The 23,954-nt window shown below is 41.5% G+C and overlaps 1 protein-coding gene and 1 long non-coding RNA gene across 2 annotated transcripts; one reads left to right on the top strand and one right to left on the bottom strand.

The window, feature by feature from the left end:
- The first annotated feature begins 747 nt into the window (after positions 1-747).
- On the top strand, positions 748-1,756 carry LOC103847757 (protein SAMBA). Its single transcript, XM_009124838.3, has 3 exons — positions 748-1,020; positions 1,218-1,328; positions 1,415-1,756. Exons 1-3 carry the CDS (start codon positions 870-872, stop codon positions 1,477-1,479), a joined length of 327 nt encoding a protein of 108 aa, XP_009123086.1. The 5' UTR covers positions 748-869; the 3' UTR covers positions 1,480-1,756.
- Positions 1,757-7,798: 6,042 nt separating this feature from the next.
- LOC117134215 lies at positions 7,799-13,439 on the bottom strand. Its single transcript, XR_004458411.1, has 2 exons — positions 9,813-13,439; positions 7,799-9,552 (listed from the first exon to the last, which is right to left on the bottom strand). It is a non-coding gene; the product is annotated as an uncharacterized LOC117134215 (long non-coding RNA).
- Between the last annotated feature and the right edge of the window lie 10,515 nt (positions 13,440-23,954).

Genomic DNA, 23,954 nt, shown 5'->3' with positions numbered 1-23,954 from the left:
GTATAGCACAATGTTCTGTTTTAATAATATAGATAGATGAAATTGATAAGAGAAATGTTAAAGATAATTTCTTAATAAGTGTGAGTGTATACATCTTAATTTAATATATGTAATAATAATATTTTAATAATTTTAAAATGAAAAGGAAATAAATGTTTAGTATAAAATTACTTGAGAATGATCAAAAGAAAAAAAAAGGGCAATTGTCAATAATAGCACCATTTAAAGTTTATGTCTCAAAAATAGCATTAGAAGGAGAAAGTCACAAAAATGACATTCATTAAAGGGTAAAATATCCCTAATACCCTTGGTTTAATATTAAATAAACAAACAAAAATAAATAAAAATAAATAAAATAAAAATAAATAAAATAAAAAAAGAAATTTTTTTATAGTTTCAGATTATATTTTTTCAGATTCGAAATTTTTATAAATTTTTTTTTCGAAATCTTTTTTTTCGAAATCTTTTTTTTTTTATTTTTTTTTTCAAATTTTCTTTTTTTAATTTAAAAATACTTTTTGAAACTGTTTTTAAATTTTTTATTTTTTATTTTAGTATTTATTTTTTATAAAATTTTAAAGCCTAATTCCAAAACCCCACTCTTTAACTCTAAATCCTAAAGTTTGGATTAATTAACCCAATGGGTATAAATGTATATTTACCTCTTTAATGAAACCTATTTTTGTGAGTTTGATACTTGAGTACTATTTTGGAAAGAAAAACTTGGTTTGGTGATATCTAGTCTTTTTCTCGAAAAAAAAGTCCATCACGAACTTTATTTCAGTTTGATTTTACTGTCTGGTCCAATCCGAAACTTCCTACTTTTTGGAAAGGGAATATTTCCGATATCGGATTGAGGAAGTAGGGTGATGAACGGCGCATCTCCAGCTCATTCATCGGTATCGACAACAGCCGTAGCAGGAGGCGGTGGAAGCAGCGGAGCCGCAGCTGGACTAGACGATTTCCCATTTCCACCGGATATTCCTTCTATGCAGGACCGAAAGGACGAAGCCATGCGAGGTCTCTCTCTCTCTCTCTTTCCCTTCGATGTGTTTTCGCTTTACTATGGAGCCGAATTTCTCATAGATTTGGGATTGCGTCTTTGAATTGGATCCTTAGAATCATCTTTGTACCTTGTTTGGTACTCTCTGCTAATTACTCAGAAATAACTAGGGGACATGAGAGGATCAACAAATATTTTGGGTATTATGATGCAGTTTTGAAAACTGATTTGATGGGAGAGCTAGAGAAAGAGGTTAAATCACTGGAAGAAGACAGTTGGATGTTCCAAGGTCCTCGTTCTCGTATCCATCTTATCTCCAGAAGAGGTTACTTGCTTCTCTCTCTCATTTATTCAAAACAATGATAGATCACTAAGACACACTGCTCATTCATATATTGGGTTTCTGAGTAGGTAACTTTCGCAAGAGAGACGGTGAAGCTGTGGTTAAATCAAGCATTGTTCAGCTGCCCAGATGATCAGATTTAAAGATGAAAAATTCAGGAAAAATGGGTTTGTGAAAGCTTTGCTTGATACATCATCTCTTTGGTTACAAATGCCACTAAAACGTTGACTCTCTTGTTTGTTTTCCTCCCTTTCCTACTGCTATTTTTTTGTTAAAAAAAAAGTCACTGGCTTGATTGATGCCAAAAAGAAGAAGCCACTGTATCTAATTGATTTTTGAATCTAACATCTCAAGCTTCTGAATCAGTGTTTCGTTTCCAGATTTTATATCTTACAACAGCATTTGGTTAACTGGTTGTTAAGTCTTAACTCTATGGTGTTGTATAATGGTTGATTCCATTGAGTACTACAAATATCAAATCTGAGTTTGACCACAATGTATAAACAAACATTCCGTGAAAAGTAGTAAAATGAACAAGCGAAACACTTATTGGTCACAAGAACGAATTTCTCTTCTCTCGAGCTATTTCATGGCCAAAAACAGCAAAGTACTTCACACATATTACTCTCTCCTTGCAACTTAACGATCACTGAACTGTCTTCAACAAGTTTTGGTTTCTCTTTGATGCCCCCCCCCCCCCCCCCCCCCCCCCCCCCCCCCCCCCATAACCTCAGATATAAAACAGAGTTTTTCAATAGCAAAACTCGGATGTTCAAATAATTGACCTCTCCAAGTGTCTCAGCCTCCTATTAGGGTAACAATTACTCTGACCCTTTCAAAACTACTTCATGGTGTCAAAGTGGACCTATGTATTTCATGGGGACATCAGTAACTGACCTCTCCAAGTTTCTCACCTTTCATGGTTTCATCGTTTATAACCTACTAAATCCATTACTAGCTCACTTTTTTTGTGTGTGTTGGATTTCTGTTAATTCATGATCTTGGAAGTCTCCATGCCTCTTTCCATGACTGTAAATACAAGCTTTAGAGATTGAATGTACTCTCTCCACCCTAAATCCATGCATCATTGTATACATCAGCATGAATCAGAAGCGATTAACATGAATAAATAAAGCGATATATAAAAAAAAAGGACAAGACTGAAGACATAAGCTCTATTTTGTACAAACAAACTTAGGGTATGTTTGTTTCTCCGTCCGGATGAACCATCGAGAGTTTTCTTCGTTTATGCACTAAAAGTGCAATTCATACACATAAATCATTTGGATGACTTTCGAAAATTTAGATTTAATTTTAAAGTCCATTCAGCTGATCCAATTTGGACCGTTTGGATGGAGATGGTTCATTTAATATGGTATAATATCTATTATGCCCCTGATGTAATTCACAAATTACAAACATAAACATAATATCATTTTGTCACACACAAAAATTAACAAAACCACAAAAACATATTTTTCCGCGAAAACCTAAAATCGAATTTTCCACCAAAAACCCTAAAATGAATTTTCGCACAAAATTGCAAAAACGTGTTTTCCCGCCAAAATTGCAAAAAATGTTTTCCCGCAAAAACATGTTTTCATGCCAAAATCACAAAAACGTGAAAACACGCCAAAACCCCAAAACATATTTTTCCGCCAAAAACACAAAAAACATGTTTTCCCGCCAAAACCACAAAACATGTTTCCCGCCGTAACATGTTTTCCCGTCGTAACATGTTTTCCCGCCAAAAACCGAAAAATACGTTTTCTCATCAAAATGCATTTCCCGCCAAAACTGATTCTCGTGAAAACCGCAAAAACATATTTTCTGCCAAAACACATTTTCCGCAAAACCCAAAAACGCGTTTTCATGCCAAAACTACAAAAATGCATTTTCACGCCAAGAACGCAAAAACGCGTTTTTTCCACCAAAATGCCAAAATCGTAAAACATGTTTTCTCGCCAAAATCGAAATTATCATTTTCCTGCCAAAACCGAAAAATCTTGTTTTTCCGCCAAAACCAAAAAAACGTGTTTTCTCGCCAAAACCGAAAACTGAATTTTCCCGCCAAAACCAAAAAAATCTTGTTTTCCCACCAAAACCAAAAAACGTGTTTTCCCGCTTAAACCAAAAAAACTCGTTTCCCGCCAAAACCGCAAAAATGCATTTTCTCGCCAAAACCAAAAATTGTATTTTCCCGCCAAAAAAAAAATCTTGTTTTCCGTCAAAATCGAAAAATCTCGTTTTCCGTCAAAATCGAAAATCTCGTTTTCCGTCAAAATCGAAAAATCTCGTTTTCTGTCAAAACCAAAAAATCGTTTTCCGTCCAAACCGAAGTTATAGTCGGTTTATTATTAATACTCTTTTAGTTTGAAACTCTAAAGTTTTTTTTTCAAATACATGTTTATCAATTTTTTTGTTTATTAGAAGTTATTATTGTAGTAAATTTTAACATATGATTAAATCAAGACAAAATGTATTTTGGTAATTTGTTTACTAAACTCATTTGGATGGAAATGAAAATAATGAAACAAACATAAAATTCATTTAAATGATTCATCTAGAAGAACCATCGGGATGGACAAACAAACAGTCTTAAAAATCTGATTGAATCATCTGAATAGATCATACAAATGAAACATCTTGATGGAAATGATAAATGGTGAAACGAACAGCCACTTAGTTTCAACTAATAAGCCCAAATACACCTCATAAACACACTAACTGTGACTTTGTCTCTTCCAACTAGATCAAATATTCTAAGAAAGCATATCCAGAAAGCTTTTATTCAATCTACCATCAGATAACATATTCATAACTATATTTATGGAAGCATCTGCAGAGCACCCATAACTCTTCATTTCTTCAAATAAGTTTAGCAGATTTGGCTAAGTCACCATCTGGGAAATGTTCTCGGAGCAGTGAGTTGTATGGACTACTATTCGTTGCAACCCCATCCTCTCCCATTTCTTCAATAATGAGATGAAATATTTTCCTATGGTCTCTAAAATATTAGTGGTTAATATGTATATATTGTTTGGCCCCCAAATGATTCAAACATAGTTGTTTTAAATCCCATAAATCTCATAGCCTGCCGTGCGTGAGACTAAAGGAGGAGGAAAAAAGAATAACGCAAGGAGGAAGAGATAATATCGGTCGCACGAGAAGCCATTTCGTCTGGGAAAGTTACTACAGAAGGGATAATATTGGTCACATCTCGTAATAATGATAAGTCTCTTTTAAAACGGTGAGACACAACAGCGTAAATATTAATATTAATATTAATAAGTTTTGGTTTACCAGAAAGATGATCAGCGGACAGCTAGTTTTTCTGATTCTGTAGTAGAGTTATTAGTACCATGATCTGATCGGTTGGAATAGGAGTTGTATTTGTAGAGGCGGAAGCAGTAGTATAACGACCTTGTCATCCTCCACTGAGTGAGAGACGACAACCACGACCTCTGCTGTCTGTTTCCGGTGTGCCGCTTGATGCCGAGCATTGCTGTTATACACTCAGATGTATCATGAATGGTTCATTTGCAGTGGGTGCAGGAGAGATCGCGAAAACGAGAACTAGCAGCAGAAAGAGTAGAACAAGAAGGTAGGATTAAGGGCTCTATTTTCGCAGAGAGCCCTAAAATGCTTGTTTGTTTTCTACTAAGCGAATGTTATTGATATGTTATTCAGCTTAAAAAAACCATGAATAGAAGGCGTTGATGTTACAGAATTTATAGCTCTAATATCACTTGTAGAGTTCAATCAAAACTCTAACAAAAACTTGTTGGGGATTCGAAGCTATGGTATCGTTCGCTCCTTATCACAGGTCCCTTGATCTTTCCCATTGATTCAATCCTTGTTCATGACTCAAGAATTTTTCACCCAGTTCACGGCCGCACCGTTACATCTGGGGTGGATCCATGATCCACGACTTCCACTATGAAGTATCGGAAAACACCTCCGATGTGGTTTACAAGATCGTTACTCTCTATGTTCTGTGTATACAAACCCTAGAGAGTATACAAGAGATAATACAAGAGAATACATGGCTAAGAACTACGCCTAGAATAACATATTTATGTCTAGCTTACTTTATCTCGCCAAGAGACGCCATGGAAGCACTCTCTTGGATGCTTGAGGCTCCTGCCCTCCCCCCTAGCGACTTGGCTTGGGATTAGAGATCTCTGTCGTGGTCTCTCCTTCTTTGCATTGTCAGCATTTGACCTAGTGAGCTTCTTCGATTAGCCCATAGATTATCCGCGTGTGACTTGTGCAAGTCGGCCCAGCCGATGAACAAGTCCGATGAGCTTGACCAAAACTCACAAAACTCCACCTGTTTGATCCAAGTCCATAACCCTTACTTTGTGGCGACACCTCTTGATGTTTGAGCAAACCAACTCATCTTCTGCTTCTCCTTGTCTTCTTTTATCTCTTCTCACTTCTTTCAGCTCCACCTTGACACAAGCTTGAAGTCCCTTCATGATCTTCTTGAAACCTTCATCTATTGTCTTGAGCTGCGAACCCAGCTGTTACACTCCAAGTGTCAAGATCAACTCCTCACTGATGTCGTGTTACTTCATATCTTGTTTATTCTCGTGAACTTATCAACAACACAAAATTTCTGTCAAAATCACGAACATGTTTAAGTGCTTGAACAGAAACCTGAACATCCTTCTGCAAATTTATTTTCTCCTTGGCCTTTTGATTCCACTCATGCGCATTGAGCCTTGAATCAAAGTCTTTGAATACGGTGCAACAACCTTCGAACCACATATGCTTCAGACCTGAAACAACCTCTGACTTTCTACTTGTTTAAAAACACTGCAGCCTTGAACACCTTTTGTACCGTTGTTACTCTGAACAAGACCCGCCATCCAACCATCACTGCTGGACAGACTTTCGACAAAATCTTGGTTCACCCTTCATGTTGTTAACATAAATTACTACCACATAATTCTTCTTGAATCAACCGCAAACCCTTGAAGACACTTATGCTCCATATCTCTGAAACAGTCTTTGACTTACCCTTGATTTTCTTGAACAGATTACACTTGAGCATCACTTTGTACCGCTACTATCACAAGTAGGTCACGCTGCCTAAAACCACATGATTAGGAAGACTTACGACACAAATATCTTTACTCCACTATCTGATCAACCTGTTCTGCAACAACAGAATCTCCACTAACAGATTTACACCGCACTACTACTTAAATGAACTGACCCTCGTACCATCTAATCCATGATACGCCTTGGTTCTCCTCACGAGCTGCCTATGACATCTTATCTAGAATCCCTGATATCTCTCATTTACTCAGCTTTGAATTCATTATCTCAATACCCTTCTTGTATTAAGATGTCTCAAAACACCGAAACATGTGCATCACCATAAACAACTTGAACATGCTTGTTACTCATTGAACCCGCCATTAGCCTGATGAGTACCTGGCCATCGATGAGTATCTGGCCATTTGCTAATGGACTTTCCTGAGGAAAACTGTCTCAATACTCCCCCTTTGATGCGAACATATATCCAGAAATACACTTGTTATGTTCCATAAATGCAACCGGCTTTTTCTGCATTTATACCCTTCATGAAACTTCTTTCAGTTCGATGACCTGAGCTTAAGATGAGTCTGCTTGTGGAGAACAAGTTTTACCCTACCTGAAATGGACAAACTGTAAGACAATTCTCTGCAATCCCTGCAATGTCTTCTAACAGTTTCTTACTTTGCTTCATCTCACCATCCTTCATCGCTCAATACCTCTGTTTAAATAAGTATCCCACCACGTGTTACCCTGCATCATACTCAGATCAGATTTCTTGGTCCTCTGTATGAAACCTCACTGCAGTGTATTCCTGATACATATGTCGATTTCACTTGTCTCGCGTACAAGTTACCTTATGTAAGACTCCTCTTACAAATCTCCTTATGATGTGCCTTATACTTGTTAACAGATCTTGACACTCCTGGCCTTGACATTCTGAACATGTCCACGAACCAATTTCCCTTTCAGCTCTTACTCTCTTGAGCTGACCAAGTTGCTAACCAAAACTTTTACCCTTCAACTGAACCAATCAAGACATCTTCTAAAACAGAAAACCAGTGATTCACTCTACCTGGAATCAGATTATATATCCATGATGAATCAATCCTTATATAATCTCAGTGGTTCTACATGAATCAAATAACCCTTTAGAAGTACCATGTCTTTGTAACTAAGTTTCTTCAACTGTTCGTTGTTTCTGTAGGCATATTAACCATATCTCTCATCATCCACGCATGTGATGTTCCTAAGATATTCCCATCCAGCTTCTCCCATGTCAAACTCAAGCACATGACGAGTTTCTCTAGCTGTAATTATACTTGAACCTAAACATGTTCAAGCATGAAGTTCCGACCTGGTCAAGTCTGCAAATTTCTCATTTTGCTTCCAAGCTTTGATTTTTGTTCGAGAGCTCCACCTTGACACCTATAGTCATGACACCAGACCGGCATCCCTACTTCTCTTCTGAGTCTATTCATCTTGAATTTCCGACTCAGACATCCTTGACGATTCCCCTAAGGTATAACTCACACACGCTTCTACTAGCTGTGGTAGCGACTTTCGGCTTCTTGAAGAAGTGTTGATGACTGTTGTCTCATATCATTTATCCTCAAGATTACAACTAGTCGTAATAACATATTCAACTCGATTCCACCTGGACATTTTTCTCTGCCTTTGACCAGAATCTTCAAGCTAAGTCTAACCTTGAATCGCCTTTTCCCTTAGGTTTTTCCTGTCACTCTCACAAACTTACGAAAGCTGCTACATCTTGTTACCACAAATAGCCATTTGCTCCAACATACCCCTTTGTAGGGTTTTACACACTTTGTCCTTGCCCTAGTTGCTTTTTCGTGGAGGTACAACATGTTTTAGCCGCACTGACTTGGTGACTCTTCTGGCTTTCTTCTCACAGCCAAAAACCTTTTCTCTCATGCACCCACGAGACTAACTTGAACTGATCCAAAAAAAATCACCTCTGTTTCGTCATACTGTTGTCACACGACAACCAACCTGTGCACTGCAAGATCTGTTGATCATCTTTCGCAAAGATAACCTGCATTCTTTGTGATCTCTGAAAAACCTTCATTCCTTGTGAGATTGATGACCTTTGATTCTTTCTCCTTAAGCATAACTTTGACTTAATGTGAGTCTGTCTTCCCTTGAGATATTCTTCATCTCAAACGACTCAATCAATCTCCAACTGCAAATCATGAACACGCGCACATGTGCAGCTGTTCTTGCTGCAGCTTACGCGGGTCTTCTCTTTCTTGCAAATACCGTTGCATCCTTTGCAAGTCTCTCATCATGATTTCACCAACCTAAAACCATCACGTGCATTGAGATAATCCTCTGTGAACATTTCTTCTTCTGTCTCTGACGTTGTCATTGACTACCACAAACTAACGCCACCTGCTTCTTCCTTGATAATGTCTATCTTTCAGCATCATCCTTGGTTCGTCACACCTTAAAATAGTCATAAGATCGTGACTACAAATTTACTGATTCTTTTTCTCCAGAATTTCAAGCTGATGTCAAAGCTAACTTGAAGCTCCTGCGGAACCTGAATCACCACTGCCTCAAACTAGAAGCCCTTTGATTTAATCCTAACCAACCTCAATAGCCTGCAGACACCAACTTTCTAAGAATTTCCTTTGTAACAATCTGAATGAACACCTTGCCTTGTACATCACTCGGAACCGCTGATGTTGCCAACAAAACCCGCCGCTTAGCACAACTTACTAAGAAGGCTTTCGACGCAAATAATCTCTGCTCAAACAAATCATTACCTCTGCAAACGTGATACCATGTAGACCCATTTGTTTCCCCTCTCACATGCTTTGAGAAGCCAAAACAAACTACTACTGAATCCCATGTAGAAAACCCGAAACATACATGTTTCCATTCTGAATCAATCTCGATTTGACACCATCACCTGTTCAGCCAAACTCTGCCTTAAACAAGTAACTCCTCGTTCTTGCAGATCCATCCCAGCATAAAACTATGTGTTACGCCAAACACATATCTGCTTAGAAAGCCACACTGCATTCCCTTTGAAAATAGCAGCCTTATAGTATCTTGTTTTCTGAACTGTAGACTCTCATGATCACACATAGACGAACCTGCATGAGTCGATTCCCTTCAACCCTTTTGCAACACCCTTCACGCTGACTAAGAATACCATCTGAACAGCCATGAAACACTCATATCATTCAAGGTTCTTAGGAGTCCCCTAGTTCCAAGAATTCCATGAGATACCGAGCTGAAATAACCACACATATTAGAACACCACTTGCAACTGATATACCATGTAGAGATAACCCAAAAACACTGTGAAATGCCTAACTGAATCTTCAGACAATCCCATGCAAAACCAGTGTGAAACTCCTTGTGTTCCACTATGCTTTCAGTTTCAATAACCTGCAGAATATGAAGAAATACAAAACTCCAATGCATATAGTCACACACGCCTTGTGACTGTCACACACTCCTTGTGACTGCAGATCGAAGACAGCTCTGAAACCTCTCTCTCTTGTGCTAGCACCCTGCCACCATCTTATCTTGTGAGTAACCCGAAGTCCTTGTCACACAGTAGCAGATTCTTGCACCCTTAGAGAACTCCAGAGAAACCCTGATTTCATAACTAGAAATCATCTCAACCGATTAAACTGACTAGTGAATCCTTCCTCTATAAACTTGTGCAGTTGCAGCGAAGAACGTCCAACAGTTTTCTTTTTTCTCTTGTAAACCAAAAATCTCTTTCACCTGATCTTGATCTCGGTGTATCATCTGATTTTTATCCTAATCAGATTTTCACGTGTGTAGAACCACGTGACCACCAGCTTCCATTGAACCCTACGATTCTTCTGTCTTGCTAGGAAGGTTCTTCATATGTCTCTCCTCCATGAGACGTGGAATCCGTGGTTCAATGAACATGTGCACTGATACCAATTGTAACGGAATTTATAGCTCTGATACAACTTGTGGAGTTCAATCGCAGCTCTACCAAGAACTTGTCGGGAGATTCGAAGCTATTGTATCGTTCGCTCCTAATCCCAGGTCCTTTGATCTTTCCCATTGATCCAATCCTTGTTCATGACTAAAGAATTTTTCACCCAGTTCACGGCCGCACCGCGACATTTGGGTGGATCCATGATCCACAACATCCACTATGAAGTATCGGAAAACACCTCCGATGTGGTAACCCTAGAGAGTATAGAAGAGATAATACAAGAGAATGCATGGATAAGAACTAAGCCTAGAATAACATATTTATATCTAGCTTACTCTATCTCTCCAAGAGACGCCATGGAAGCACTCTATGGATGCTTGAGGCTCCTGCCTCCCCGAGACTTGGCTTGTGCTTAGAGATCCCTTTTGTGATCTCTCCTTCTTTGTATTGGCAGCACTTGACCTAATGGGTTTCTTCGACTAGCCCATAGATTGTCCGCGTTTAACTTGTGCAAGTCGGCCCAGCCGATGAACAAGTCCGATGGGTTTGACCAAACCTCACAGTTGAGATAACGTAGTGGTTCTTTGTCAATGATTTGAGAATGGAGTGTGCTGAGGTGTATTTTGTCGAAGCCGAAGAGAAATTTGTGAACCTTTGCAACTTCGAGTTTTATTTTCAGTTTTGGTTGACGCTGCACAGGTACATATGTTGTATGAAAGCATCTTATGGAGAATGAAATCACCAACTGCAAACAGAATGGACAACATGTTCTTGAGTGTCGAGTGAGAGAATCCCATAGCTTTAAATCATCTGGAAGAAGAGAAACTATGGATCAAACCTAGGCTCAGTAGATGTTCGTATCCATCCTACAAACATAAGATAGTAGAGGTCCAATGATTTAGATCAGGATTTGAGGTTGATTTTTGAATTGTGTCATCAAGAACACAATCTTCTGTTTAGCTTGGAGAGAATTCCAAACCTCCATCGCCCATTCCGAGTAATTGTCTCCTTGAAGCAGAACCGGTGTGATTAATGCAAATAGGTTATCCGAGGGATGTAAAGTGTATGTAATAAGTGAAGTGGAGCTGTCCATTACGCCATACGTGGCAATAGATGTTGTCGCCATTATCTAGAGAGCTTTCCATTACGCCATAGGTTGAAATAGATGTTGTCGCCATTATCTAGAGAAGACGCAGCCATGTAGAAAGTAGGAGTACTAGAAAATAAAATTTAAGCTAAAAAAAGTAAGTCAAAAATTCTTTTAGTTTAGTACGTGTGTGTCTTACAGATGTACAAAGTAGTGTTTATATACAATAAGTAGAATCATAATCTTTAGGGGTTTGTATATATGGATAATTACAGGTATGGATGTTATCATTTTATATAGAGTTGATCCTTATCTCTACAGCTCGGCAAAATATCAGAACTCGAAAACCCGAACCCAACCGGAACAAAAAAAGTTGTATTGAACCCGAACCAAAACTAGAAAAATATCAGAATGGATAAAATTTTGGTATTAACTTGCATATGTTTATCTAAATATTAATGATTTGATGAAGTCTATGACATTCTCATTCTTTTGGCTATCAAATTTTTCTAATAAACTCAATTTTACATTTCTTTTCATGCAAGACCATGGAGAAAACACATTAGTCTAAATCAAGGTAATCTATGTACTTTATATCACATTTATCTATTTTAGTTTTTTGTTGTTGTTGTTGTATAAACCTCATCTTAGAACTCTTAATTTTTTTATAGCCTCTTTCCCATTGCTATTAGTGAAAGTTCAATTGAAGTTTAAGCGCGACAAATAAAAATTTCCATTGCGGAAAACATCATATTCAACAAAAACCATCTTATCGTTTTAAATGTTTAAAGACGCACAAAAACCGTTTATAAAAGAATGTTATGATCTTTTTTTACGTCAAAAGGCTATTCTGTTACTCAAACTTGACTCGGTCTGGGTAATCATACCGGAATACAACAACCAACAAAAAGTAACTCGAATATAAGCGTATTTTATAATATCCCTTCTCTCTTTAGATAGGAAAAACTTTATATATATATATATATATATATATATATATATACTTGATATACAGACAAATTGTTTTCTGGTCACATACTAGTAACTCCATATTTCGTTTAATCATCAATATATGAATACTTCCTCCGTTTCTTTATTTCTCAAATACATTCATCTATTCGAAGAGGTGTTTTTTTTTTCTCCAGCGTCTAATAAGAAGGATGGTATTCCTCTGGAGATTTTGGAGGATTGGTTTTTGAATGTTTCTCATCCCAAAAAATGTTATATTAAATGTTTCCTAGATTGAGTATCTCGTGATAGTACCATCTCCCAACTTATCTCTTCAATCAGCTTCTGAATCTCTGATATCACTCAAATTACCCTAAAGAGTGTTACTCTCATCAAAAGAGATTCAGATATAGTACTTAGGGATCGAATCCACAGAGACTCTAGGATTACTCAACAGACTTAAATAATTAGAAATGAATATAGACTGAAAGGTTTTAATAGTTTTAAAAGCAATAAATGATAAATCGAAAACAACAGTGATTCAATAGATTGAATTGAAGGGGTTTCAAGATTAGGAAAGTAGCTAGATCCAGGTAATTCTCAGGTGTAAAATGTATGCACTTAGTTTAGACTAAAGGGTTCAATGGTTCTTGAACTAAACGTTAATTAAACCGGATAGGTTATCTTCACTAGATCTCGGATCTCAACTGTTGTATTTTGATCTCGAGAAAGTGTCGATCGATGTGACTTTATGTACATCGACCGATACACCTTTGTAACGATCGACCGACAGAACGATAGTTGCGTCGATCGACGGTTATTCTAGTGAGCTTTACGAACGGGTTTAAATTGTTCTCTAACCTTCTCAGACCAACTGTCGTTGCGCCTGAGTCAGTTAGATCACGCAAATGGGTTCAGGTATTGAGCGGAAACGGTTAGTCGGACTCAATTAATCCTAGGATCTAAAATGAAGGTGATCAATCTCAATTTTAGCATTAAGTTCATAAGCAATGAAAGAACAATCAAAACACCTTTTTAACAGTCATATTAGCAGTACATATTTTCAACCATGGTGAGAAACCTAAATCTAATAGTTGGTTTACTCAAACATATTCATGAGAGACAAAGTCATGATGGTGTGAAATAAACTCAAATGAAACATAGAACACAAATAGATAGAGTAATAGAAATAAAAGAGTTCAAGATCTTCTCTGTTTTGCAGTCTCAGATCTATCTCTCCAATCCTAAGCTCTCCTAATGGTAGCCAAAATGCTCCTTTTCCAAACTAGGTCTTTTGCAAGTGTCCTCGAAATGATACAAAACCCTAGTACAAATAGCCTAACAGGCGGCCAGGGACTTAAGTTGTAAATAATAGATCTTCTGGGAAATGAAATCTTTTAGTTTGCGATTTCATCAGTGTGACTGCGTATCGATCGATGCACAAGACTGTATGTCGATCGATAATAAGTGATTAAGATCGACCGATGTTGCTCTTCTAACGTCGATCGATTTTCCTTGCGTAAAAGCATTCCAAATTGTCCCAAAAGTATCATTTCCTTCAATCAGATGAATAGACCTGTATTTGCTTTGAAAAGACTCTAAAACATGATTAATATATCTTAAAACCTTTATATACCATGTATAAAAGCGGGTGAAAATCATGGTATATCAACTCCCCCAGACTTATCTTCTGACTTGTCCTCAAGTTAAACCAATGGACAATCTCTCTGGAAGAGGGTTGAAAACATCAGGGACTCACAGATTTGAAATATTGAAGTCATCACCTCTATAATATTGCATTCCACATCTAAGGTTCCTTCTTACAGATATACATTATGCAATATCCTAGCTTAGCAACCAAAATCATCTAGCCAACAATCTTAACCAATCTTATTATCAATCTCCTCAACCAACCTCATTTCTTAATGTAAAAAGTGTAGGCTTTACCTTGGGAGTATCGATCACAGGATGCAAGGATTTCAGACAAGTATCTGGAGCTGCAGGTAAAAGTTAGTTCCTAGTTTCTCTCTCTCAAAATTTCTCTCTTGGGTCAAAGTCTGCTTCCATTGCAGGATCAGTGACCAAGATTGGACAGGCTTCCACGAATTAAAACTTAATGGTGGTTGCCACCAAGTTCTGTTCACTTCTTTTTGACCTATATCCGAGAGTTCTTTGCGAAAGCGAGCCTTGAAGATTGCCGCCTCCAAGTCCCGTTTCGAACTCTTTTATTTGAGTCTTTATGAATCAAGCCTTAATGGTTTTAGCCACCAAGTCCTGTTCAGACTCATCCTAATTAAACAATAGATCTTTTTTTTTTAACTCATCTAGGATCGAAATCTAGAGAGAGAAAATGTGATAAATAATCTAAACCAGGCGTTACCTTCCAGACTTGTCTGAAAAATCCGATCCCATGTATACCAAGCCCCAAAACAAGCAGTGAAGTCAGGTTAGTGTTGAAGGTTAGCTTCGGTTCTTTCTAACAAGTTAGCAAGTGTGCATAGTTGACTGGTCGATCCACTTTAGCATCTATAGTATTGTCTGCAGTCAGTAAATCTAGAATGGTGCTAGAAAGTGGTTAGACATTCAAGTAGAAATCAGTAGTTCATAATCCTCTTCTTGATTCAATAAAATTATTTTTGAAAAGATTTTTGGCAAAAACTCAAGAAAATGGTGTTAGTAACTACCTCCCCCAGACTCAAATTGCACCGACCCGGTGCAAAGCGTCCAAGGGTAGGTTAAAATCAAGTTAGTTGTTTGAGAAATGTTAGAGTAAAAATTAAGTACCTATCCGTACTACACATCGATCGATGTAATCCTCTCCATATCGATCGATGTTACTCGCTTATAATCGATCGATGTAATCCTCTCCATATCGATCGATGGCGGAGCGCAGATATATTCGCATGTGCTTGGAGTCAAACTCGATGTTCCTTGCCTATTGTTAGCTCTGTTTAGACAATCAAGCATACGAAATAATAAGCATCCTCAAACATAAAACATAAGTTTAAAAACATAAATCCTACAAGTGCAGAAAATAAATAAATAAGTTCATAATGAGAGGAGAAAGGATAGAAATGGGAGGACTAGTCGGTGTCCTCGTCAGTAGCCTCATCGTCCTCTGGGGATGGGTCCCTGCAAGCTGCTGGTGCTGGTGCCTGCGCTCCTGTGGCTCTCCTGCTGTGACAAGACACTCTAGCCCAGATGGCCTGAAGAGCGTCCACCACGAACCTCTGGAAGTCTCCCTGGTCTTGCATGGGGATGTCCGGAATGTTCGGGAAGTCAGGAAGAAGAGGTGCCTGTGCGTCGCGAGTTCTGGTGCGGCGAATGCTGGGAGGTCGGCGTGACATGTTCCGCGGGTTGCGGAGGAATGCCTCGTCTGGCATGCATCGAAGCTGCGCCACGTTGTTGCCGAAGTCAGTGATCCTCCTATCTGGTAGAGGTAGAAGGCGATGCTCGTCGCGGATCCTGAGGCGCCAGAGCTTCCCTTCCTCGAGCCATAGCGAGTGCATCAAGTTCTGCTCGTCGAGGAAGGCGTGGTCGCGGTCAGCGGTGCGAGAGTCGAGGTGGATGCCGAGATACTGGAAGATCGGGGTCAGGAGGCTCCCAACTGTCTCCTTCTTGTTCTTGCCCTTGCTGGTGAAGGGCTTCTTCTTCAGCTCCACCAAATGCGCGGCAAAGACAGCTCCGAGGTTCGGTGGGCTTACCTCGCCATCCTCGTCCAACTCAACCAAGTCCACCACGCCGTTCACTGCACAGAAAAGCAGTGTGAGCTCCTTTATTCGGACCTTGTTGGGCTCCATCTTGCAAACAAGTGTGTTTGCAAGGATCCGTAGAAAGCAGCGAAGTGCAGGATGGCGGATATCTGATAGCACGGCACTGTTCGTGTCCCAAACTCTTGTGCCAACGATCTCCCAGAATCCCTCAATGTGTGAGAAGGGTGGGACCTCGTAAGAGGCGATGCTCTCATCGAAACCGTAGATGCGGCAGAGCTCGGAGATACTGATCCTGTAGCGTGTCCCTCTGGCGAAGAAGGTCAAGGTGCCATCTCCCGCTACTCTCGCAGCTGAAGTCCTGTAGATGACCTCGACAGTGGCCATGAACTGGCGGACGAGATCGGGGTAGAGGTCGTAAGCGCGAGAGGGCATGGTACCGAGTCCAAGCTGCGTGATCATGTCCTTAACATCCCCCTCGATCCCGAGTTTCTTCAGGATGGGTCGGTCAAGGAATTTGGTGGGCTCGTTGGAGATGCCTAGCCAGGCATTGTAGAAGAGGCTGTCGTAGTCGTCCCAATCATCGGACAGAGGATGCTGACGGCACTCTTTGCTGTTGATCGCTGCCTTAGGATTAGCGTAGCCCGGAACATCGAATGGTGTGTTTTCGGGGCTAGGCCATGGATGACGCTGTGGGTTGGAGGAGCTGCTAGTCTCGTCGAACCTCCTTTTCGACCTGAGTTCTCTGTTTCTCGCGTTTGTCTCTGAGCTGCTCATCTGAAACCAAGAAGAAAAGAAGGTTAGCATTGTCGCATATAATGTAATATCGATCGATGGGTTCTTTTGAACATCGATCGATATCGTCGTGTCGGAACAATCCGACAAGAGAGCACCGGTCGATGCGAACAAGTTCATATCGACCGATGTCGTATCGCGAAACCTGCAAAATCACTCAACTCCAAATCGCGTTTAAACTAATCTAAATGCATAGAAATCACAAACCGAACTCTAGATAAGCAATATGAACTACAAAAACGTCTCCTAATCGCCCTAAATCAAGCGTTCTAATCCAACTCAAAACGAAGACCCTAATTTTTCGAAAAGTTGAAAATTTCGAGTGCATACCTTGAATGTTGATTTCGGGAGTGGATTTAACAGTTACAGAGTGAAAAATCGAGTGGATTTGGGCGAAGAACGGACGAAATCCGTAGAGAATCGAGAGAGAAAGTGGGTGTTTTCGTTTTCGGTTGTGTTTGTGATGTTGGAAGAGGAAGTGGGTTGATATCGATTGAAGTTAATGTTAAAACCGTCGATATGCCCGCATCGATCGATGACAGTAATGTCACGTCGATCGATGTCCTTTTATTTATAGATTCTAATTACTAAATTTTCTAAATAATGCTAATACTAAGAAATACGAAAATTACTATTAATTTCTAGTAAATGTAATTTATTAATTTTAATTATTGAATTATTATTTTATTATTTTTATAAAAATAAATGGGTTGCCTCCCATTCAACGCTTAATTTTACGTTTTTAGCTCGACTTCCTGATTAAACTAATTATCAGGTTCATACAACACCATGGGCACTTTCGCTAGTGGTTTTGCCCAATAATGCTTAACTCGTTGGCCATTCACCGTAAATTCCTGGCCTTTCTCATTTTGTAAGGTGATAGCTCCGGAGGGTTGAACGTTTGTTACGGTGAAGGGTCCAGACCAACGGGATTTTAGCTTTCCAGGAAATAAAGTTAATCGAGAGTTATAAAGGAGGACTTGATCATCTGGCTCGAAGTGCCGGGATATGATCTTTTTATCATGATAGGCTTTAGTCCTTTCTTTATAGATTTTTGAATTTTCGAAAGCTAAATGTCTGATTTCATCAAGCTCGTTAAGCTGGATGAGTCTCTTTTCTGCAGCCGGTTTGATATCAAAGTTCAAAAGTATGGTAGCCGAAGCTGCTTTATGTTCCAGTTCGACTGGTAGATGACACGATTTTCCATAAAGGAGGTGGAATGGTGTTGTTCCTAACGGCGTTTTGTAGGCGGTCCTGTAGGCCCAAAGTGCATTATCTAGTTTCCTAGACCAATCTTTTCTGGAGATTCCTACGGTTTTTTCTAAGATTTTCTTAATTTGCCGGTTAGAGACTTCTACTTGTCCACTAGTGTTGGGGTCAAAAACGGTTACGACGGAATTACCACCCGAAAATCCTCGGAGATCGTATTTCCGAAAGAGATAGTAAAAGAAGAGATGTAATTTTCGTAAAAATAACCAATACGAAGTTTTTACGAAGAAGTATCCTTTGGGATTCAAACCAAACAAACCAAGCTCGGTCACCACGCATACACGCCGTCCGGTCGCTATGCAGCAACCAAACCCGAGCCAAGCTCGGTCGCTATGCAGCAACCGAGCGCTCGTCCCGCTCGGTCGCTACGTAGCGACCGGGCTCGAGCCAAAGCTCGGTCGCTACGTAGCGACCGAGCTCGAGCCAAAGCTCGGTCGCTACGTAGCGACCGAGCACTCGTCTCGCTCGGTCGCTACGTAGCGACCGGGCTCGAGCCAAAGTTCGGTCGCTGTGTAGCGATTGAACCTTTCCGAACATCGATACGACACCAGTCCTTGCATTCTCGTCAAACCTTCGAATGCTATCTCCCGAAGACCGTAGCAAGCTCAGTCCATGTTTCCCGCTATTCTAATTCATCGATAAAACTTCGCGGATTAGAAACCGCGGAAAACTCGTAGTAAACGTCTCAAGTCGGAAGACGGCCCAAAGGGACCTAAAACACGACTCGAGGCCCATCCTACGATTTTTCCTAACCAAAAGCCCGTGAACCACAGCATGGTTCACGCTTGGCCCACGAGGAAGGATAAATGTCAAGTTTTCGCGGATAAATACGGAAGTTTTGAAGATAATTGTGAAGATCGGGAAAAATGGAATATCTCCATTTTTATGCTATGACGGCTTAAGGATCGGCCTAGGCGAGGAGCAAGGGAGAGAACTTTTTCAGAGCAAACTTAGCACTTAGAGCAATTTAGGCAATTTTCCGTTTTTGTTATTTCGAGCTGCGACTCAATTAGGTTTAGCCGTCTTAGGTTTGCTAGAACTAGGAATATCGCCGACAGCTCTCGAGCCCAGGCTTATACCTTGTTGTAACGCTCATACGCAGATTCGGAATAAGATCTACTTTGCTCTCTTTTCGATTTCTTATTTTTATCGTTGTTATTCTCGTGTTCTGATTGCTTGACGTGTGGTAATTAACAGATATCCGGGTCCTCTGGGAAATTAGGGTTTTCCTAGTTTCCTTATTTAAACGAAAATCGACAGTGCGAATTTCGGTTCCCACAGTTTGGCGCTAGAAGGAGGGGGACTTACGGATCAATCTAACCCGCAAAAGCCACACACAATCTGACATGTCAACCAACGACGCGGATAACGTGCAAACTCCTCTTAATGGAGGCAGCGGCACCGATCTCCACACTCCAGTAGCGGACGTATCCGCGGCCAACGCGCAAGCCAACGCCGCGATGCTCGAGGAGTTCAAAAAGATGTTCGCCACCTATGAGAAAAGGTCGGAAGAACAGGATAAGCTCGTGAATACCTTGACCAAACAGGTTGAAACATTAACGGCAAGAACCCAAGCTATCCGTCCCCGCGGAACCACCAAAATCCGCGGGAAGAGGCTCGACTTCGCCACCCCACTCGAACGACCTTCCGGTCAAAACCCTAGCGAGAAATCTCCCGTCGAAAAGGGGAACCCTGAAAATCTTCCGCCCCCTGCAAAGGACTCGGAGGATAACGAAGCCGAACACATTGACCTGGATCCTAGCGATGTCTCCAACGACACTGACGAGGATGTCGACAGACATCCAAGAAGGACCAGAAGCCGATCCGCTCGGGAAGGCTCCCCGTTCGAAAAACCAATGACGGAAGAAGAAGAAGTCGCCTATTGGAACGAACAAGAGGAGCTGGCCGAAAGGAAAACCGAGCTCACTCGCAGTAAACGCCGACAGGCTCGAAAATCCACTGACGAGACATCGGATATCCGCGATCTTCGCGACTACATCACTAAGACTGCGGCAGAAGTGAGAGCCGTAAAGTCTCAAATCCATCATGCTACTAGTGCTGCCCCCGAGATCGATCGACTGCTGGAAGGAGCTCGAAAGACCCCCTTTACCAGTCGCATTTCAGACATGAGGGTGTCCGATCCGAGAAAGATCAAAGTACCAAAGTACGATGGTACGGCCGATCCAAAAGCGCACCTTCAGGCTTTCCACATCGCGATGGGAAGAGTAAGACTGAAGGACGGCGAAAAAGATGCCGGCTATTGCCGCCTGTTCGTTGAAAATGTCGAAGGAGCAGCGCTCGAATGGTTCGCACGCCTTCGTCGCAACACCATCGGGAGTTTTCGACAGCTCGCATCGGAATTCCTCAAACAGTACTCTGTATTCATAGACAGGGAAACCTCCGAAGTTGACCTCTGGAGTCTCTCCCAGAGGGAAGACGAACCCCTCCGCGAGTTTATCAGTCGATTCAAGCTGATAATGTCCAGGGTCAGCGGGATAAGCGACAAAGTGGCCATCGACGCGCTGAGAAAGACACTCTGGTACAAGTCGAAATTCAGAAAATGGATAACTCTCGACAAACCGCGAACGATCCAGGACGCCCTCCACAAAGCAACGGACTACATCATAGTCGAGGAAGAAACTAAAGTCTTATCGCAAAAACATAAGCCGGCAAGACCATCCTCGAAAGACGCAGATCCGAAGGGGAAAAAGAAGAACTCTCGTAACGACAAGTACGTCCATCACGAGGGGGAAGATCTCCAAGGGGCGCATAACTATGCGATCAGTTCGGATCAAGGCCGGACCACGGGCAACACATGGACTCGCAATCAAGGGTATGACGAAAACACCTTCTGCGAGTTCCACCAATCCCGAGGACACTCCACGACCAACTGCAAAGTCTTGGGAGCAAGACTGGCCGCGAAGCTACTCGCTGGAGAGCTTTCGAAAGTAACTAGCGTGAAGGATCTCATCCTCGATTCTGATCGGCCTCCAAAGACAGATAGAAATCCACCCGCTGAAAAATCCCCTCAACGAAACCATCATGGGGATAAACGCGGTAGGAGGCCGGATGACAAAGGGAACGATAACAATCGTCGCAGAGTCAATATGATCATCGGAGGATCACAATACTGCGGCGATACCGTGTCGGCCATCAAGGCTTACCAACGGAAGGCAGAATCAAGTGCAAATTGGCCTACATGGTCTCCTCCTCGAGACGGCCAAAGTTGCTCGATCACCTTCACAGAGGAAGAAGCCGGCGGTATCGACCAATCTCACTGCGATCCGCTTGTCATAGATCTCGTCATACGAGATCTAGAAGTCGGAAGGGTACTCGTCGACACGGGAAGCACGGTCAACGTAATCTTCCGCGACACTCTCAAGCGGATGAGTATCGAACTCGGAGAAGTAATTCCAACGCCAAAACCACTCACGGGTTTTTCAGGCGAAGTGTCAATGACTCTCGGATCAATCCAATTGCCAGTCATGGCCAAGGAGATCACGAAAATCGTCGAATTCGCGGTAGTCGATCATCCCGCTATCTACAACGTGATCATGGGAACCCCATGGCTCAAGGCCATGCAGGCAATTCCGTCAACCTACCACCTGGGTCTCAAGTTCCCAACGCCGAGCGGAGTCGCGGCCATCTGGGGATGCCAAAAACAGTCGCGACTATGCTTCCTCGCGGAGCATAAGTTAAGGCAAATCACGGCTTCCGCAAACGGCAAACGCTCGAAGATAGATCGATCTTCAGCCAAAAGCGCCCCGGGAGAAGACGAAGAAAAATCGTCTATCAACGCAAACGCAGCGGACGTCGAAGCTCGACATAAATCCGAAGCCCAAGCGACAACTCAACCGGAACATCCGGAAAATAGCGTCGACCCAGCCACGATCGACACGGTCAAGGCGGACATCGCGACATCTACCGCCGAGTAAGAACACTCGCGGCATGAAACAGAACTACGAGATGGCTTGATCCTCGAAAGGGGTACGTAGGCAGCTCGTCAAAAGATGAGTTCAGCTATCCCCCTCTCTAAAAAGGGGGGGGGGGAGTGGGTGCGTATACTCGTATACTCCCACTTAGAAAAATCTTCATTATTGTAATCGAGTTTTTAGAAACTTCAAAAACTTTTACTACAATATACGTTGTCCTTTTTTATCGAAAACGTTTACGCTTCGGTAAAACACAAAAGAAACTTTCAGGACACGCCTGAAAACGTTAAGACTCTTGTCTGCGGCCCCTTCCGGCCCAAAAATCGTAAAGATTATCGCCTTTCAAACACGTAAAAATACACGTATAAGCCTCGAAATAACTGCGAGACGTCGCAAAAGTTAAAATTCGAGGACAATACTAACAAATTGTCCGAACGCGACCACCAAACACCTTACACCCCGTTCGTCGATTGGCCCCGACAAACACGCCAGCCGTCTTAAACAAACGCAATCTGATCACTCTTTTGATCTTTTAAAACGTCCAGCACAAGGACAAAGCGCGCTACAACAAAAATCTGAAATTTTGGTTTAGCACTTCCAGTTGATTCTGAGAAGATGCTCGATTCGTACCATACAAGTCCTATAAGCCGAGAACATATCGCGGACTTTAAATCGGTGCGAGTCAGGAAGAAATCACAACAGGAAAAACGACAGCCGGCTAGTCACCGCACAAACCTTAAACCGAAAGTAAACCTAGGTCTTGCCCTAAACCCAACGCTCTGGTCTCAAACATCTCAAGGCATGATATCTAAAAGATACGAGATCCTAAACCATGTCTCTCCGTTAATATCTCAATGTTCTCGAAAATCGTAAAGATAAGTAAATTTTTACAAAAATCACAAACGAACCAACAGATTGAACGTCTAATCAGAACTAAATACGAGACGACAACTCGTATTTACTTCAACCCTACTCAGGAAAATTCGAAATAAAACATTTATCATATAAATAAACCGCGTAAAGCGGCAAGGGATTCAAAGCCACCAACGGCCAGTCCCGGTAGATACAAATACAGCCATCTAGGCCTAATCAAAATCCAAATTCAAAGGGCCACACTTGGCCGAAAACAGATAAAAGGATAACTAATCCGCTTCTCATAATCCAAAGTCAAAGTCCCCAGACAACGAAGCGCTGAACGCATCCGCGGGACGATCCACTTCCTCGCCACCATCGGGAAACCCGGTCGGAACCTCCTCGGTATCAGGGGAAACCGGGATGGAATCCCAGAACCCTTGAATCTTCTCGTCAATCGGAGGGATAAGCGCCTCAGCATGGGCACGATCACTCATCCCACTCTTCATCAAGCTCATTTCCTCTTCAAACACATAGTCATCGGCTCGCGTCCTCCAAAGACTTCCGACCGAACCGCGGCAGTCGCGAAAGTCATCCACCGAGGTAAAGGCATTCTTGAGGTTCCCATACTCAACCTGGAATTGAGATGCACGAGTCTTCATCACCTCGACGATTTCTCTTTTGCCTTTCCTCTCCGCTTTACGAACAGCCCGCGCATGATCACGAGTAAGTTGCACCTCTCGCTCCAGCATCTTGCCTTGCACGCGAGCGAGATCCCGCTCCGCTTTCTCCGCTTTGAAGCGGTAGACCATAGCTTCTCTATGGCCCGCCTCAATGGCCGAGCCCAGCAAGCTCAGGCCCTGCAAAATCGATTGGCATGTTATAAATATATACATAGGACAATCACCAAAAAATTCTCAAAAAACTAACCCCATTGATGATGCGAGATCCTTCCGCAACGACTCTCGGCCTCGCCGATTCTTTCGTAGGAGGAGGAGCATCAAAACCCGATGGCAG

This window comes from Brassica rapa, chromosome A05 (assembly GCF_000309985.2).
Source record: "Brassica rapa cultivar Chiifu-401-42 chromosome A05, CAAS_Brap_v3.01, whole genome shotgun sequence".
In the NCBI taxonomy this organism is placed as follows: Eukaryota; Viridiplantae; Streptophyta; class Magnoliopsida; order Brassicales; family Brassicaceae; genus Brassica; species Brassica rapa.
Note: the sequence above shows the minus strand (reverse complement) of the source record. Positions and strands in the feature narration are given on the sequence as shown.

Excerpts from the sequence above, each read along its gene's own strand:
- LOC103847757 (XM_009124838.3), top strand. The coding sequence starts at position 870 with ATGAACGGCGCATCTCCAGCTCATTCATCGGTATCGACAACAGCCGTA. Across the intron at positions 1,021-1,217 it reads AAAGGACGAAGCCATGCGAG|TTTTGAAAACTGATTTGATG; the intron begins GTCTCTCTCTCT and ends ATTATGATGCAG. Across the intron at positions 1,329-1,414 it reads CCATCTTATCTCCAGAAGAG|GTAACTTTCGCAAGAGAGAC; the intron begins GTTACTTGCTTC and ends GTTTCTGAGTAG.